The sequence below is a fragment of the Giraffa tippelskirchi genome, chromosome 10 (genome assembly GCF_054371585.1).
Source record: "Giraffa tippelskirchi isolate mGirTip1 chromosome 10, T2T-mGirTip1v1.2.pri, whole genome shotgun sequence".
Taxonomy (NCBI): Eukaryota; Metazoa; Chordata; class Mammalia; order Artiodactyla; family Giraffidae; genus Giraffa; species Giraffa tippelskirchi.
This window is the reverse complement of record NC_137284.1, coordinates 98,470,793-98,486,280: the sequence shown is the minus strand read 5'-3', so window position 1 is coordinate 98,486,280 and position 15,488 is coordinate 98,470,793. Positions and strand designations below refer to the sequence as shown.

The 15,488-nt window shown below is 39.6% G+C and overlaps 1 protein-coding gene across 2 annotated transcripts in view; it reads right to left on the bottom strand.

Moving 5' to 3' along the window:
• LOC145522365 (uncharacterized) overlaps window positions 1-14,882 on the bottom strand; it is a 164,202-nt gene extending 149,320 nt beyond the window's left edge. For both annotated transcript variants that reach the window (XM_081531126.1, XM_081531125.1), the window contains exon 1: window positions 14,542-14,882. In XM_081531126.1, the coding sequence (XP_081387252.1) occupies window positions 14,542-14,772 (231 nt within the window). In that variant the 5' untranslated portion in view covers window positions 14,773-14,882. The remainder of the gene's footprint in view (window positions 1-14,541) is intronic.
• Window positions 14,883-15,488: the final 606 nt, after the last annotated feature.

Below are 15,488 nucleotides of genomic sequence, written 5' to 3'. Positions count from 1 at the left end.
AACCAGATAGCCTGGATTGTAGCCAGGCTGCATTTGTTATTTTAATTTTTTCCAAAGAAACTAAGGTAATATATAGTGAGATATCACAAGTAATTTCAGAATATTCCAGGAGTGCTCTTCTAATTAATTATCCCAAATGAAGTCACTCCCAGCAATATTCTAATATAGTTTAAGACTTGAGCACCTACTGGTTTTCTCTGCCAGGCACTGACTAGCAATGATCCCCAAGCTTCCCCTAGCTTCCCAAAACTCAGAGAGGGCCCTCCAAATTATTCTTCTGGATTATACCTGTCAGAGCCATGTTTTACCATTTTAGGCTTGTTGCTTCCATATTTCCCTTCCACAGAAACAAATTCATCTAGTCTTATTCCTGCATAAGAAGGATGGTAATTAACACCATCCTAATAAACTATCTGCATTGCCTAATAAACTATCTACATTTATTTGCAAAGCCATCAATTACTTTTCAAGAGTATTTTCAAGTGACTTTCTGGGAATAACTCTAGAGTCAATTAATACAAAGATTAAACATGAAGGCAAATAGAATGGGCAGTTGATACTGTGGGAAACCAGTATTAGCTCTTAATTTGAATTGTTTGGGCACTGAATATCATTCATCAGGAAAAAATATGTATGTGTATTTATACACACATCCTCATGTATACATACATATATCATATAAATATTAAAAAGTTCAAATATTTATATATGTAATCCATCCCAAAACCTTAATTACACTCACATGAAAATTTTCTCATAACCACTAATTTTCAAAGGCATACAACATTTCAGAAAACTCAGGAAAAACTTATGACACTGTAATACATCTAAAAGCAAGATTTCATGAATAAGACTGCTTAGGTTCCAATTCTTGATAGCTGTGTGAATTTGGCCAAGCTACTTAATTTCTGCATGTCTAAATTTCTCCATAGAGTAATATAAAAGATTTAATATTTTTAGCATTTAGTATATTTAGTCTTTAGTGTATTTAGTATTTATATAGAGTACTCACAACTATGACTGGTAAGTGAAAATCATCATGCACATATCTGTTATTAAGATAGTAAATTGTTGTCTAAGAAAGACATAGCTTAATTAGACAATATCCTGAAATACATACATATTTTTACAAAGTGCATTCTGGATTACTGAATTATTGATTTTGATTGTTATCTATGTTTCATAAATTTATTCATTCAACAGAATTTTTTAAACACATAAGCTATGGAGTAAGCTAGATGCTATAAAATACACAAAAAGTTTTAAAAGATCCTTATTCTCAATGAACTTAAAGTCTACTATTCTTTGAATCATAAGATATGAATAGTTATAGTCCAAGATGGCAAGTGATAAGGCCATAAGAAGGTAGAGACAATGTGCCATGATAGTTTAGACACGGTAAAAATTATTTCCAGCCAGAAGGTCTATGGAAAGCTTCTTGAAGGAGAAGAAATTTTAAGTGATTCATGAAGATTAATTAGCATGCGGATTTAAGAAGCATGCTCATTCTGGAGGATATGAGGGCACAAGGGCAAGAAAGTGAGAGACTCTCTGTGTGAAAGAGAGGATAAGACACTTTACCCCAACATTGTTGGAGATACAGAAACATGTATATAATAAATTTTGAATTATAGTTTTATCGCTAAAAATGATCAATATTAATATTGCTATACACATTTCCAAGGCTTCCCAGATGCCTCAGTGGTAGAGAATCTTCCTGCCAATGCAAGAGATGCAGGAGACATTGGTTCAGCCCCGGGGCTGCGAAGATTCTCTGGAGGAGGAAATAGCAACCCACTCAGGTATTATTGCCTGGAGAATCCCATGGACAGAGGAGCCTAGTGGGCTACAGTCATGTGGTCTCAAAGAGTCAGACACAACTGAGCAACTGAGCACAAACACACACATACATTTTTCCAGTTGTTTCATGCATATAATTTTATTTAAATAATTGAAAATATATGATTTATGATTATACAGTTATATGTATGTATGTATATCATACATGTGCTGTGCTTAGTCACTCAGTAGTGTCTGAATCTTTGTGACACCATGGACTGTAGCCCACCAGGCTCCTCTGTCCATGGGAATTCTCCAGGCAAAAATACTGGAATGGGTTGTCGTCCCTTCTCTGGGGATCTTCCCAACCCAGGAAAGGAACCCAGGTCTCCCACATTGCAGGCAGATTCTTTACCATGTGAGCCACCAATCATGTACATATATATTGTTTATTTGAAATAAATGAATATTTTAAATGACTGCATACTTCTTAAAAAAGATGAGCAATTAATTAATCATCCAACTTTTCAGGAAATGTATGTGCTCCTCACATTGTGCTATTGTCAATAAGGTTAGAATAAACAAACATATATAAATATTTGCTTGCACTCAACATTGTTTTCTTACTATGTATTTTGAGAAGTGAAATTTGTATCAAAAATATTAGCAATCTTAAGACTTCTGGCATATAATGTCATGCTGTTGAGTACATACAATTTAAAGCCTCCAAGTAGTAACAGAATGCCATCTTAACATTTGTTTTCACCTTTCTGAATATGATAGGCACAACATTGTATATTATTTATCTTTAAATTTGCAATTTCAACAAGGATAATGCATTTTAACTTTATTTATGATGTTGCTTTTTTAATTTTGTGAAACTGATCTATTTCCTACTCTTATGAGGTCATTCGCTTACTAATGATAATGCCAGAATTGTTTCACCAGAAGCAGAAAAAGAAAGAAAGCTTTTAATTAGCTTCTAAATCCAAAATAGGATTTTTTCAGAAGTAAAACATTTTGAAAATGTGTTGTTTTTAAGTCATTTCCTGCTAAATCCAATATCAGGATTATACCTGGATTTGTACCTTTTGACTTAAAAGAATTTCTTTTTTATCAGTAATTTTTCTCTACTTTTTCACAGGTCTAGTGACAGTGAATTATATTCCAACTATTGTAAAAGATGGAGTGGAAAAACTCTGGATTATGTTATTTTCCTCTGTAGAGTACAAACTTTTCTTTCAGCAAAAGGTTAAATCATTGGAGGTAAACTGCAGCTATCAAAATTTTGTTTTAGGCTTTGTTAAAATGAACCAGACCACCTTACCTGCCTCCTGAGAAATCTGTATGCAGATCAAGAAGCAACAGTTAGAACCAAACATGGAACAATGGGCTGGTTCAAAATTGGGAAAGGAGTACGTCAAGGCTGTATATTGTCACCCTGCTTATTTAACTTATATGCAGAGTACATCATGTGAAATGCCAGACTTGATGAAGCACAAACGAGAATCAAGATTGCTGGGAGAAATATCAATAACCTCAGCCATGCAGATAACACCACCCATATGGCAGAAAGCGAAGATGAACTAAAGAGCCTCTTGATGAATGTTAAAGAGGAGAGTGAAAAAGCTGGCTTAAAACTTAGCATTCAAAAAACTAAGATCATGGCAACTCTTCCCATCACTTCATGGCAAATAGATAGGGAAACAATGGAAACAGTGAGAGACTGCATCTTGTCGGGCTCCAAACTCACTGCAGATGGTGACTGCAACCATGAAATTAAAAGATGCTTGCTCCTTGGAAGAAAAGCTATGACAAACATAGACAGCATCTTAAAAAGCAGAGACATCATTTTGCCAACAAAGGTCTGTCTAGTCAAAGCTATGCTTTTTCCAGCAGTCATGTATGGATGTGACAGCTGGACCATAAAGAAAGCTGAGCACTGAGGAATTGATGCTTTTGAACTGTGGTGTTGGAGAAGACTCTTGAGAGTCCCTTGGACTGCAAGATCAAGCCAGTCAACCCTAAAGGAAGTCAGCCCTGAATATTCATTGGAAGGATTGATGCTGAGGCTGAAACTCCAATACTTTGGCCACCTGATATGAAGAACTGACTCATTAGAAAAGACCCTGATGCTGGGAAAGATCGAGGGCACGAGGAGAAGGGGATGCCAGAGGATGAGATGGTTGGATGGAACCACCAGCTCAACGGACAGGAGTTTGAGCAAGCTCCAGGAGTTGATGATGGACAGGGAAGCCTGTTGTGTTGCAGTCCATGGGGTTGCAAAGAGTTGGACATGACCTAGTGACTGAACTGACTGAAAATGAATATGATTCCAGTTTTGCTATATTTCAAGGGCAAATCCAATACTTAGTGTATAATCTCAACTCCTGGGCATAGACTTTTTCAAACAAAAGCTTGATGTATTTACTGAGGATTCTGAGTCTGAACTTTAATTTTTTTATATCAGTCTCTGCCTTCTGAAATAGATTGAAAAAAATTCTTTACAGATTTTGTATATTTTCTACCCAAAAGGTCAGAAACATACAAGGATATCTGCTCTCACCATTGTTGTTCAACTTCTGCTATGGGTTTAGCCAATGAAATAGTCAGGCAAGAAAAAGAAATAAAAGGAATTCAAATTGAGAAAAGATAAGTAAAATTCTCTTTATTAACAGACAACATGTGGAAAATCTGATGAACTCTACAAAATTCAGTGGTTGGTCTAAAGACTCCATTTTGTTATGAATCTATATCTTCCAAAACTGATTTATAGTCACAACAAACCCAATCAAAATTTCAGCTGTCAATGTGTAAAACTGACAAGCTGATTCTAAAATTCATATGGAAAATTAAAGGATCTTGAAAGAGAAGAAAAAAAGTTCTTAAACCTATACTATGTGCTTTCAAGACAAGTTTTAAAGGTACAGTAATCCAGACAGTGTAGTATTGGCATACATTAGTTAAAAGAGGTCGATAGAACAGGATAGCCCAGAAATATACCTACAAATACATGAAAAATTGATTTTCAACAAAGGTACAAGGACAATTCAGTGGAAGAAGAATAGTCTTTTCAACAAATGGTACTTGGAAAATTGGATATCCATATGTATAAAATTTAAAAAAAAGAAAAAAAACTAAATAAAACGAAAGTAAAAAAAAAAAACAGACAAATACCCCCTACAGCTCCCACATATATGAACAGATTGAACCTCACTACAATGAAAAACAATTTACTAAAAACTTTTAGCAAGTTTAATATTTATTGCTAAAAAAAATGTATAAACATTTACACTGCCAAAGCAGAGCTTTAAAAAGTTTTATCATATAAACACAAAATAAACTTGTATTAAAATCAATTGCATGACTACCAGACAAGATTCTTTTGCACTGCTATGGGCAAGGATTATTTGCTTTTCTCTCAGTCAGTCAGTTCAGTTGCTCAGTTCTGTCTGACTCTTTGCGACCCCATGGACTGCAGCATGCCAGGCTTCCCTGTCCATCACCAACTCCCGGAGTGTACTCAAACTCATGTCCATCGAGTCAGTGATGCCCTCCAACCATCTCATTCTCTGTCATACCCTTCTCCTCCTGCCTTTAATCTTTCCCAGCATCAGGGTCTTTTCCAGTGAGTCAGTTTTCCCATCAGGTGGCCAGAGTATTGGAGCTTCAGCATCAGTCCTTCCAATGAATACTCAGGACTGATTTCCTTTAGGATTGACTGGTTGGATCTCCTTGCAGTCTAAGGGACTCTCAAGGGTATTCTCCAACACCACAGTTCAAAAGCATCAATTCTTCAGTGCTCAGCTTTCTTTATGGTCCAACTCTCACATCCATACACGACTACTGGAAAAACCATAGCTTTGACTAGACGGACTTTTGTCAGCAAGGTAATGTCTCTGCTTTTTAATATGCTGTCTAGGTTGGTCATAGCTTTTATTCCAAAGAGGAAATGTCTTTTAATTTCATGGCTACAGTCACTATCTGCAGTTATTTTGGAGTCCAAGAAAATAAAGTCTCTCCCTGTTTGCATTGTTTCCCCATCTATTTGCTATGAAGTGATGGGACTGGATGCCATGATCTTAGTTTTCTGAATGTTGAGTTTTAATAGTTTATATCACAATCAATTGTTCTGCCAGTTCACATTTACCCCTTCAGAGTTGTAAAATCATTTAGTCAATTAAAAAGTCAAAGTTACAAGCACTGGAAAAGCATCCAGTATTCTTTTTTACCTTTTTCCAATTTTGAATACTTTTTTCTTAAAATTTTTATTGATATCAGTAAAGTCAGAAAGCCCGTATCATTGCTAGTTTCACACTCAACTATTGATAGGAGTCAATAAACTTATAATTTAGAACTAAAAGATATAAGCATTACAAAGGAAGAAAAAATTTTCTCAGAGACTGTCAATATAGAAAATTCAAGAACATCTATAAATATATTGTTGTAACTAACAAAAAATCCAGCACAATTCTTTGGATTAAATGTCAACATACGTGGATTACTGGCACAGACTGACCAAGAAAAAAAAATATAGAAATATGAATAACAGACTCAAATTACTAAAATCAAGAATCAGATTGTTACCAATCTAACAAAGGTAAAATGTATTATAAGGAAATAGTATGAATAATTATGTGCTCACAAATTAGAAAACTTAGATGAAATGTACAAGTTCCTAGAAATACAAAAGTCTACCCCAAATTTAAGCACAGAATAATTCCAATGTAAAAAATTTGCATCTTAATGGAGGAAAAAGTTTTAAAACAGAGGTATAAACATAATAAAATTGTGGAAGATCTTACAAAAAAATTACAGAACACTCTTAGGTACATAAAACTTGCCATAAGGAAAAAGTTTGACATAGTAAAGATGTTCCTGTCCTTTTTGCATTCAGAATTACATGCATTCTGTGAATATCAAGAGAACAGCTTTTTAAATCATGTAAATTATTTTCATCAATAAGAAAAATAATCTAGGAACAGTAAAGGGGATGCAGAAAGGAATTGTGACCAGGTTTCCCTGGGTTTGAAAAGGAAAAACAGCTGTCTCTCTGACATCTAAATTTCCTCTTTCACATATCTCAGGCTTACAGGGACTTATCACATTGGATACATGTCCCAAAGATAAGGAAATGGGGGTTTTGGTATGAGAATGACTTTATGATGCCTGCAAAGAGCTCAGATGGAGAATTTCTCAATCCTCTGCTCCCATCTTAAACATAAACACATGGGAGTCATGCCTGCTGCTCTGCAAGTGACCATGTCTCACCCACATGGCCAAGTCTGTTTGGTGTATATACTAGCATGTTTTGTTTGTAACAGAAATTCCCATCCAAGCTAGCTGAAGTATTAAAGCAGAATTCTTTTAAACAACAGAAGTTAAAAAGATTTGTGATAAAGTGGGATTTAGGTGGGAGTCAGTTAGTGTTCCAGCCATGTTTCTCTGGATTTCTCACAGCTTCTTTCTCCCCACATACACCAACTTTGTCCTTGGGCTGACTTTCCTCCAGAGGACAATATGGCTTCCAGCAGTAACCAGTCCTACATGCTGCCCTGTTCACAAACACGAAGAGACAGCAAGCAAATCACTTTGCAACATCATTAAATGAAGGTATTGAGGTTCCTGAGCTTTACTACATTTTACTACCAAGTATGTTGCCAAGGAAAAGCCATGAGTCATTTGTAAGCCTGAGTTACCTGAACCAATCCCTATTGCAAAAATATACACTTGAGACTTGGGGTGGAATCAGTTCTACCAAAGTGACATAGCTTCTTCCCAAAGGAGAAGGGTTGGAATGAATGATGATCTGTATCATTTCCACACTGTTGAAGAGGGCCCTGAAAGCTTTTGCCAACATTCAAATGTTTTAGAGTATGCTTTGCCTTCTTATACTTATGAGTCATCTCTATGTGCAAAGTATTTGTCAGAAAAAGACATTCAATACAACAAATGACTGGCTCAAGAAATATCCTAGTTACCAGTGCACCAATCACACTACTTCAATTCATATGGCGAAGGAGAAGCTGTAATAACTTGCTTATATCCTAAGTAATCTAGTCATGGTAAAATTGGGAACAAATATCTTAATATTACCAGACACATATGGCTATAATTCTAGCCCAGAAGCAATGCCTGTCTCTATACCCAAGTCTCTATCACAGTCTTCCACTTTCTCCATGATACAGCACATTGGCCTTTCAATACCTCAGACAGGCTAAATTGTTTCCACAGTCAGCCTTTTTAACATTTGCTCTCTCTGTTGCCTGGCCTTGTCCTTTGTGCAACTTGTACACTCATAGCTTTGTGATCCCTGTTCAAATGCCACCTATTCTATAGTATTCTCCCTGATCATGTGTCCAAAGCATATATCTCTATTCTCATCATTGTCTATAGTATTATCATCCTTTATTTTCATCACAGGACTAATAGTACATCAAAGTATTATGTATTTTTTTACTACATTTTACTATTTTTTTAAATTTGTTAATTGCCTATAATTCCTACTTAAAACTAAGTAAAATGAAGGCAGCATCTTGATTTTATTTACTACAGTGTCCTTGCATCTGTAATAATGTCCAACGAAGTACAAATACCACTTTCGTGTTGATAAGTTCAAAATAGCTTAGAGTGACAAGCTGTAATATGGGTTATGTGATCTAAGACCTGTCATTCATCACTTTAATGCTGAGATTTTGAATATTTATGACATATAAATGAACTATTATGTATATGTATGTTAGTCGCTCAGTCGTGTCCAACTCTTTGCGACCCCATGAACTGTAGCCTGCCAGGCTCCTCTGTCCATAGAATTGTCCAGGCAAGAATACCAGAGTGGGTTGCCATTTCCTTTTCCAGGGGATCTTCCCAAGCCAGAGATTGAACCCAGTTCTCCTGCATTGCATGCAGATTCTTCACCATCTGAGCCACCAAGGAAGTCTAATACTATTGTATAGTGAAGTACTTTAAAAATTATAAATTTCTATAAACTTCAAATTCTTTCTGTAATAATCAAGTTGCTTGATGTATGGCTAGATAGACAGAAATGCTGGAATATGTTAATAGAAAATTATGGTAATAGCATGCTGCCAAATAGTTTACAAAAAAAATTATGTAAATAAAAATTTGTTAGGAAATAGCAAATATTTGATAATAGTTGCCATAGTTATTTACAGGGTGCTAACTAAACATAGCCATTATCTTCATTACTTCCACTATAGTTTGGCCTCAGGTCAAACAACAGGGAGGTAACACAGCCCCACCCATCAACAGAAAATTAGATTAAAGATTTCCTGAGCATGGCCCCACCCATCAGAATAAGACCCAGTTTCCCACTCAGTCAGTCTCTCCCATCAGGAAGCTTCCATAGCTTCTAATCCTTATCCATCAGAGGGCCAACAGAATGAAAATCACAATCACAGAAAACTAACCAAACTGATCACATGGACCACAGCCTTGTCTAACTCAACGAAACTATGAGCCATGCTGTGTAGGGCCACCCAAGATGGACGGATCATGGTGGAGAGTTTTGACAAAATGTGGTCCACTGGAAAAGCAAATGGCAAACCACTTCAGTATTCCTGCCTTGAGAACCCCATGAAAAGCATGAAAGACAAAAAGATAGGACACTGAAAGATGAATTCAAGAGGTTAGTAGGTGCCCAATATGCTACTGGACATCAGTGGAGAAATAACTCCAGAAAAAATGAAGAGATGGAGTTAAAATAAAAACAACACCCAGTTGTGGATGTGACTGGTGATGGAAGTAAAGTCTGATGCTGTAAAGAACAATATTGCATAGCAATCTGGAATGTTGGGTCCATGAAAGTGAAAGTGAAGTCGCTCAGTCGTGTCCGACTCTTTGCGACGCCATGGACTGTAGCCCACCAGGCTCCTCCATCCATGGAATTTTCTAGGCAAGAGTACTGGAGTGGGTTGCCATTTCCTTCTCCAGGGGATCTTCCCAATTCGGGGATCGAACTCGGGTATCCTGCACTGCGGGCAGATGCTTTATCGTCTGAGCCACCAGGGAATCCCTGTTAGGTCCATGAATCAAGGCAAATTGGAAGTGGTCAAACAGGAGATGGCAAGAGTGAACATCGACATTCTAGGAATCAGTGAACTAAGATAGACTGGAATGGGTGAATTTAACTCAGATGACTATTATATCTACTACTGTGGGCAGGAATCCCTTAGAAGAAATGGAGTAGCCATCATAGTCAACAAAAGAGTCTGAAATGCAGTACTTGGATGCAATCTCAAAAATGATAGAAGGATCTCTGTTCATTCCCAATGCAAATCATTTAATATCACAGTAATCCAAGTCTATACCCCAACCAGTAATGCTGAAGAAGCTGAAGTTGACCAGTTCTATGAAGACCTACAAGACCTTCTAGAACTAACACCTAAAAAAGATTCCCTTTTCTTTATAGGGGAATGGAATGCAAAAGTAAGAAGTCAAGAGATACCTGGAGTAACAGGCAAATTTGACCTTGAAGTACAAAACGAAGCAGATCAAAGGCTAACAGAGTTTTGCCAAGAGAACACACTGGTCATAGTCAACACTCTCTTCCAACAATATAAGAGAAGACTCTACACATGGACATCACCAGATGGTCAATACCGAAATTAGACTGATTATATTCTTTGCAGCCAAAGATGGAGAAGCTCTATACAGTCAGTGAAAACAAGACTGAGAGCTGACTGTGGCTCAGATCGTGAACTCCTTATTGCAAAATTCAGACTGAAATTGAAGAAAATACGGAAAACCATGAGGCCATTCAGGTATGACCTAAATCAAATCCCTTATGATTATACAGTGGAAGTGACAAATAGATTCAAGGGATTACATCTGATAGAGTGCCTGAAGAACTGTGGACTGAGCTTTATGACAACTGTACAGGAGGCAGGGATCAAGACCATCACCAAGAAAAAGAAATGCAAAACGGCAAAATCGTTGTCTGAGGAGGCCTTACAAATAGCTGAGAAGAGAAGATAAAGGCAAAGGAGAAAAGGAACTATATACTCATTTGAATGCAGAATTTCAAAGAATAGCAGGGAGAAATAAGAAAACCTTCCTCAGTGATCAATGCAAAAGAGGAAAACAATAGAATGGGAAAAACTAGAGATCTCTTCAAGAAAATTAGAGATAACAAGGGAACATTTCAGGCAAAGATGTGTACAATTAAGGACAGAAGCAGAAGATATTAAGAAGAGGTGGCAAGAATACACAGAAGAACTATATAAAAAAGATTTTCATGACCCAGATAATCATGATGGTGTAATCACTCATCTAGAGCCAGACATCCTGGAATGCAAAGTCAAGTGGGCCTTAGGAAGCATCACTACCAACAAAGCTAGTAGAGGTGTTGGAATTCCAGTTGAGCTATTTCAAATCCTAAAAGATGATGCTGTGAAAGTGCTGCACTCAAGATGCCAGCAAATTTGGAAAACTCAGCAGTGGCCACAGAACTGAAAAAGGTCAGTTTTCATTCTAATCTCAAAGAAAGGCAATGCCAAAGAATGTTCAAACTAACACACAATTGCACTTATCTCACATGCTAGCAAAGTAATACTCAAAATTCTCCAAAGCAGGCTTCAACAATATATGAACTGTGAACTTGCAGATGTTCAAGCTGGATTTAGAAAAGGCAGAGGAACCAGAGAACAAATTGCCAACATCCATTGGATCATCAAAAAAGCACACAAGTTCCAGAAAAACATCTATTTCTGCCTTATTGACTATACCAAAGCCTTTGACTATGTGGATCACAACAAACTATGGAAAATTCTTAAATATGTGGGAATACCGGACCATCTGACCTGCCTCCTGAAAAATCTGGATTCAGGTCAAGAAGCAACAGTTAGAACTGGACATGGAACAAGAGACTGGTACCAAATTTGGAAAGAAGTACCTCAAGGCTGTATATTGTCACCATGCTTATTTAACTTATATGAAGAGTACATCATGAAAAATGCCAGGCTGGGTTAAGCACAAGCTGGAATCAAGATTGTCAGGAGAAATATCAACAGCCTCAGATATGGAAATGACACCACCCTTAGGGCAGAAAGTGAAGAAATAAAGAACCTCTTGATGAAAGTGAAAGGGGAGAGTGAAAAAGTTGGCTTAAAACTCAACATTCAGAAAACTAAGATCATGGTATAGATCGGGAAATAATGGAAACAGTGAGAGATTTTATTTGGGGGCTCCAAAATCATTGCACGTCGTGACTGTAGCCATGAAATTAGAAGACACTTGCTCCTTTGAAGCAAAGTTATAACCAACCTAGACAGCATATTAAAAAACAGAGACATTAGTTTGCCGACAAAGTTCTCTCTATTCAAAGCTATGGTTTTTCCAGTAGTCATGTATGGATGTGAGTGTTGGACTATTAAGAAATTGAGCACCGAAGAATTGATGCTTTTGAACTGCAGTGTTGGAGAATATACTCTTGAGAGTCCCTTGGACTACAAGGAGATCCAACCAGTCCATCTTAATGGAAATAAGTCCTGAATATTCATTGGAAGGACTGATGCTAAAACTGAAACTCCAATACTTTGGCCACATGATGTGAAGAACTGACTCATTTGAAAAGACTATGATGCTGGGAAAGATTGAAGGCAGGAGGAGAGGGGGACGACAGAGGATGAGATGGTTGGATGGCATCACTGAATCGATGGACATGAGTTTGAGTAAACTCTGGGAGTTGCTGATGAACAGGGAAGCCTGGCATGCTGCAGTCCATGGGGTCGCAGAGTCAGACTGGAGTGAGTGACTGAACTGAACTAAACTAAACATATCCATGGGGTTATGCTAAATTCCTTATGCACTTTCTCTCGTTTAGTCCTCACTAACAGCTTAATATTATGCTCAGTCACTCAGTCGTGTTCGACTCTGTGACCCCATAGATTTTAGCCCACCAGTCTCCTCTGTCCACGGAATTCTCCCGGCAAGAATACTGGTGTGGGTAGCCATTCCTTCTCCAGGGGAACTTCCCCACCCAGAGATTGAACCTGTGTCTCCTGCATTGCAGGCAGATTCTTTACCATCTGAGACACCAGGGAAACCCAGCAACTTAATATGGTGGTTATTAGAATAGTTGCCAATTTATGCATTGCACAGAGAGATTAAGTGAATCCTCGAGATCACACAACCCTTAAATTGTAGAGCAGCGACTGTTGTAGAAACCAGTACTGGAGAAACCAAGGACCACACTCGGAGAGTTGTAGAACTCCGATTTATTGCATCGGCGGGCCCAGAGGAGTGTACACTCCAAGCTCTGAGCCTCAAACAAAGGGATTACCGAGTTTTTATAAACAGATTGTAGTGGATAACACTAGCTGTTAATAGGCTAGTTTAAACTAAGGGGTTTCACGTGCATGGGAACAGCACTCAAGATGGGGAGGGGGATGCCTGGCCTGGACAGGCATGACTAAGCAGGTTTGCAGGGGCTGGGCAATTGCAAAGAGCAGGACAAGGGTGAGTGAGATAAACTCCAGTTCCTAGTATTGCAAGTTCCCACTTTCAGAGACTACATGACCTATGTGATCTAGACTTTGCAAGGGACAAGCTGAGTTACAGAGGCAGAAGGAGAAGGAGATTATGTAAAATTTTAACTTTTCCTCTTCAGGACTTGTACCAACTTTGTCTGACTACAAAGACTGTGGGGTTCTCAAGTATTACAAGTGTCTCAAGCAGTACATGCTATCTCAGCACATAATCTGAAAGTCTCTAAGACCCTTCTCATTTTCTTCTCTACTCGATGAATGTAACCTGCCAGGAAAAATACCTAAAGTGACTGTGCATGTGCTCAGTCGCCAAGTCACGTTCAACTCTTTGCAACTCCATGAACTGTAGCATGCCTAGTTCTCTGTCCCCGGGATTTCCTAGGCAAGAATACGGGAGTGGGTTCCTTCTCTAGGGGATCCTTTCTGACCAAGGGACCAAACCCACGTCTCCTGCTTATTCTTTACCACTGAGCCAACAGGGAAGCACCCACTTAAAGTGACTGCTGCTGCTGCTGCTAAGTCGCTTCAGTCGTGTCCGACTCTGTGCGACCCCATAGACAGCAGCCCACCAGGCTCCACCATCCCTAGGATTCTCCAGGCAAGAATACTGGAGTGGGTTGCCATTTCCTTCTCCAGTGCATGAAAGGGAAAAGTGGAAGTGAAGTCGCTCAGTCGTGTCCAACTCTTAGCGACCCCATGTACTGTAGCCTACCAGACTCCTCCGTCCATGGGATTTTCCAGGCAAGAGTACTGGAGTGGGGTGCCATCGCCTTCTCCGCTTAAAGTGACTAGGGTTACTCAAAAGAGTTGCTGAAAACAATAGGATCTAGTGTGGAGAATACAAATTGAGAAGTAAAAAGTCATTCAAAACCTCAACCTGAAGACAGCGGAGGAGTAGGTAGATGTGGAGTACATCTCTCTCCACAGATACATCAGGAATACACCTTCAGACACAGAAGTGCCTGAAGAACACCAGCTGAGAGCGGACAGGAATTCCTGACCAGAGGAAAAGAATATATAGAACCACGAAAAACTCGGTAGGAGGAAGGAACTAGGGGGAAAAACAGGAGTGTTAATAGGACTGGACCTGCCCTCTGGCGAGTCAGGGAACAGAAGCAGGGGTCCGGTCGGTTCCCCACATCAGGGCAATTGTCTGAGTCAGAGGAGAAATATTTAAGGCTGAGAGTGAAACAGCTGATCTGTGACAACCTAAATAGAATGAGAATCAGACAGTCCTTGCAGCAGCCATACATACCCCTGACATGGTCCCCAGGAAGGTGCAGCAGCTGGGAGCTGGAGTTTGGGGGGAGTGGAGCGATCCCAGGGTGAGGGCTGCTGTTGACGGCAGAGAGATGGATGGAGGGGAGGCGAGGGAGGAGACTGATGGGAAATGCCTGTGGAGGAATGCCGGGCAGCCATGGAAGCAAGGCGAAACTGCTGAGTTGCAAGGCGATACTGCTGAGTCACACGTAGGAGGTGGAGCCATCACCAGAGCCTCTCTCGCCCCACGCGCCAGCACCGGCAGCTGAACAATAGAGAGGCTGGCCCACCAAACGCCTGAGGCTCTGAACTACAGCGCAGGACCCCACCCAGGGTGCCCCCTTAAGTGCCTGACTCAAGGATCTACAGAGTAGGACCCCAGAAGGGGCGGCTCTATGTGCCTGACACGCCAAACAACAGAGAAGGACCCCAGGCAAGGGAGCCCTCTAAGTGCCTGAATGGGCAGAGCAGCAGAAAAGGACTGGCCAAAGAGTCCTTCTGATCGCCAGCTACAAGAGGCTCGAAAAAAGACCCTGATAGGGCCATAACTCCTGCGGTGGAGGCAGTCCGTGTCCCTGAACACTTGGTGCTGCCAGGGTCACCGCAAACTAAGCAGCTGCGCCACCTTCACGCTCAACTCTCACTGGGGCAGAGCTGCCACAGGCAAAAAATGTTTTGCGTCTATGAGCACAGGGTTGCTTCAGTAATGTCCAACTCTTTGCAACCCTGTAGATTGTGGCTTGCCAGGCTTCTCTGTAAGGGAGTTCTCCAGGCAAGAATACTGGAGCGTATGGGCCAATACTGGTTGCCATACCCTTCTAGAGCGCTATATTTCCTGCTGCCCCAGCTGCCAACTCCCCTGAGTGCCTGGTGCTGCCAGACCCCTGCAACCCAAGCAGCTGTACCACCTCCACATCATGCCCTCACAGGGGCAGACCAAGT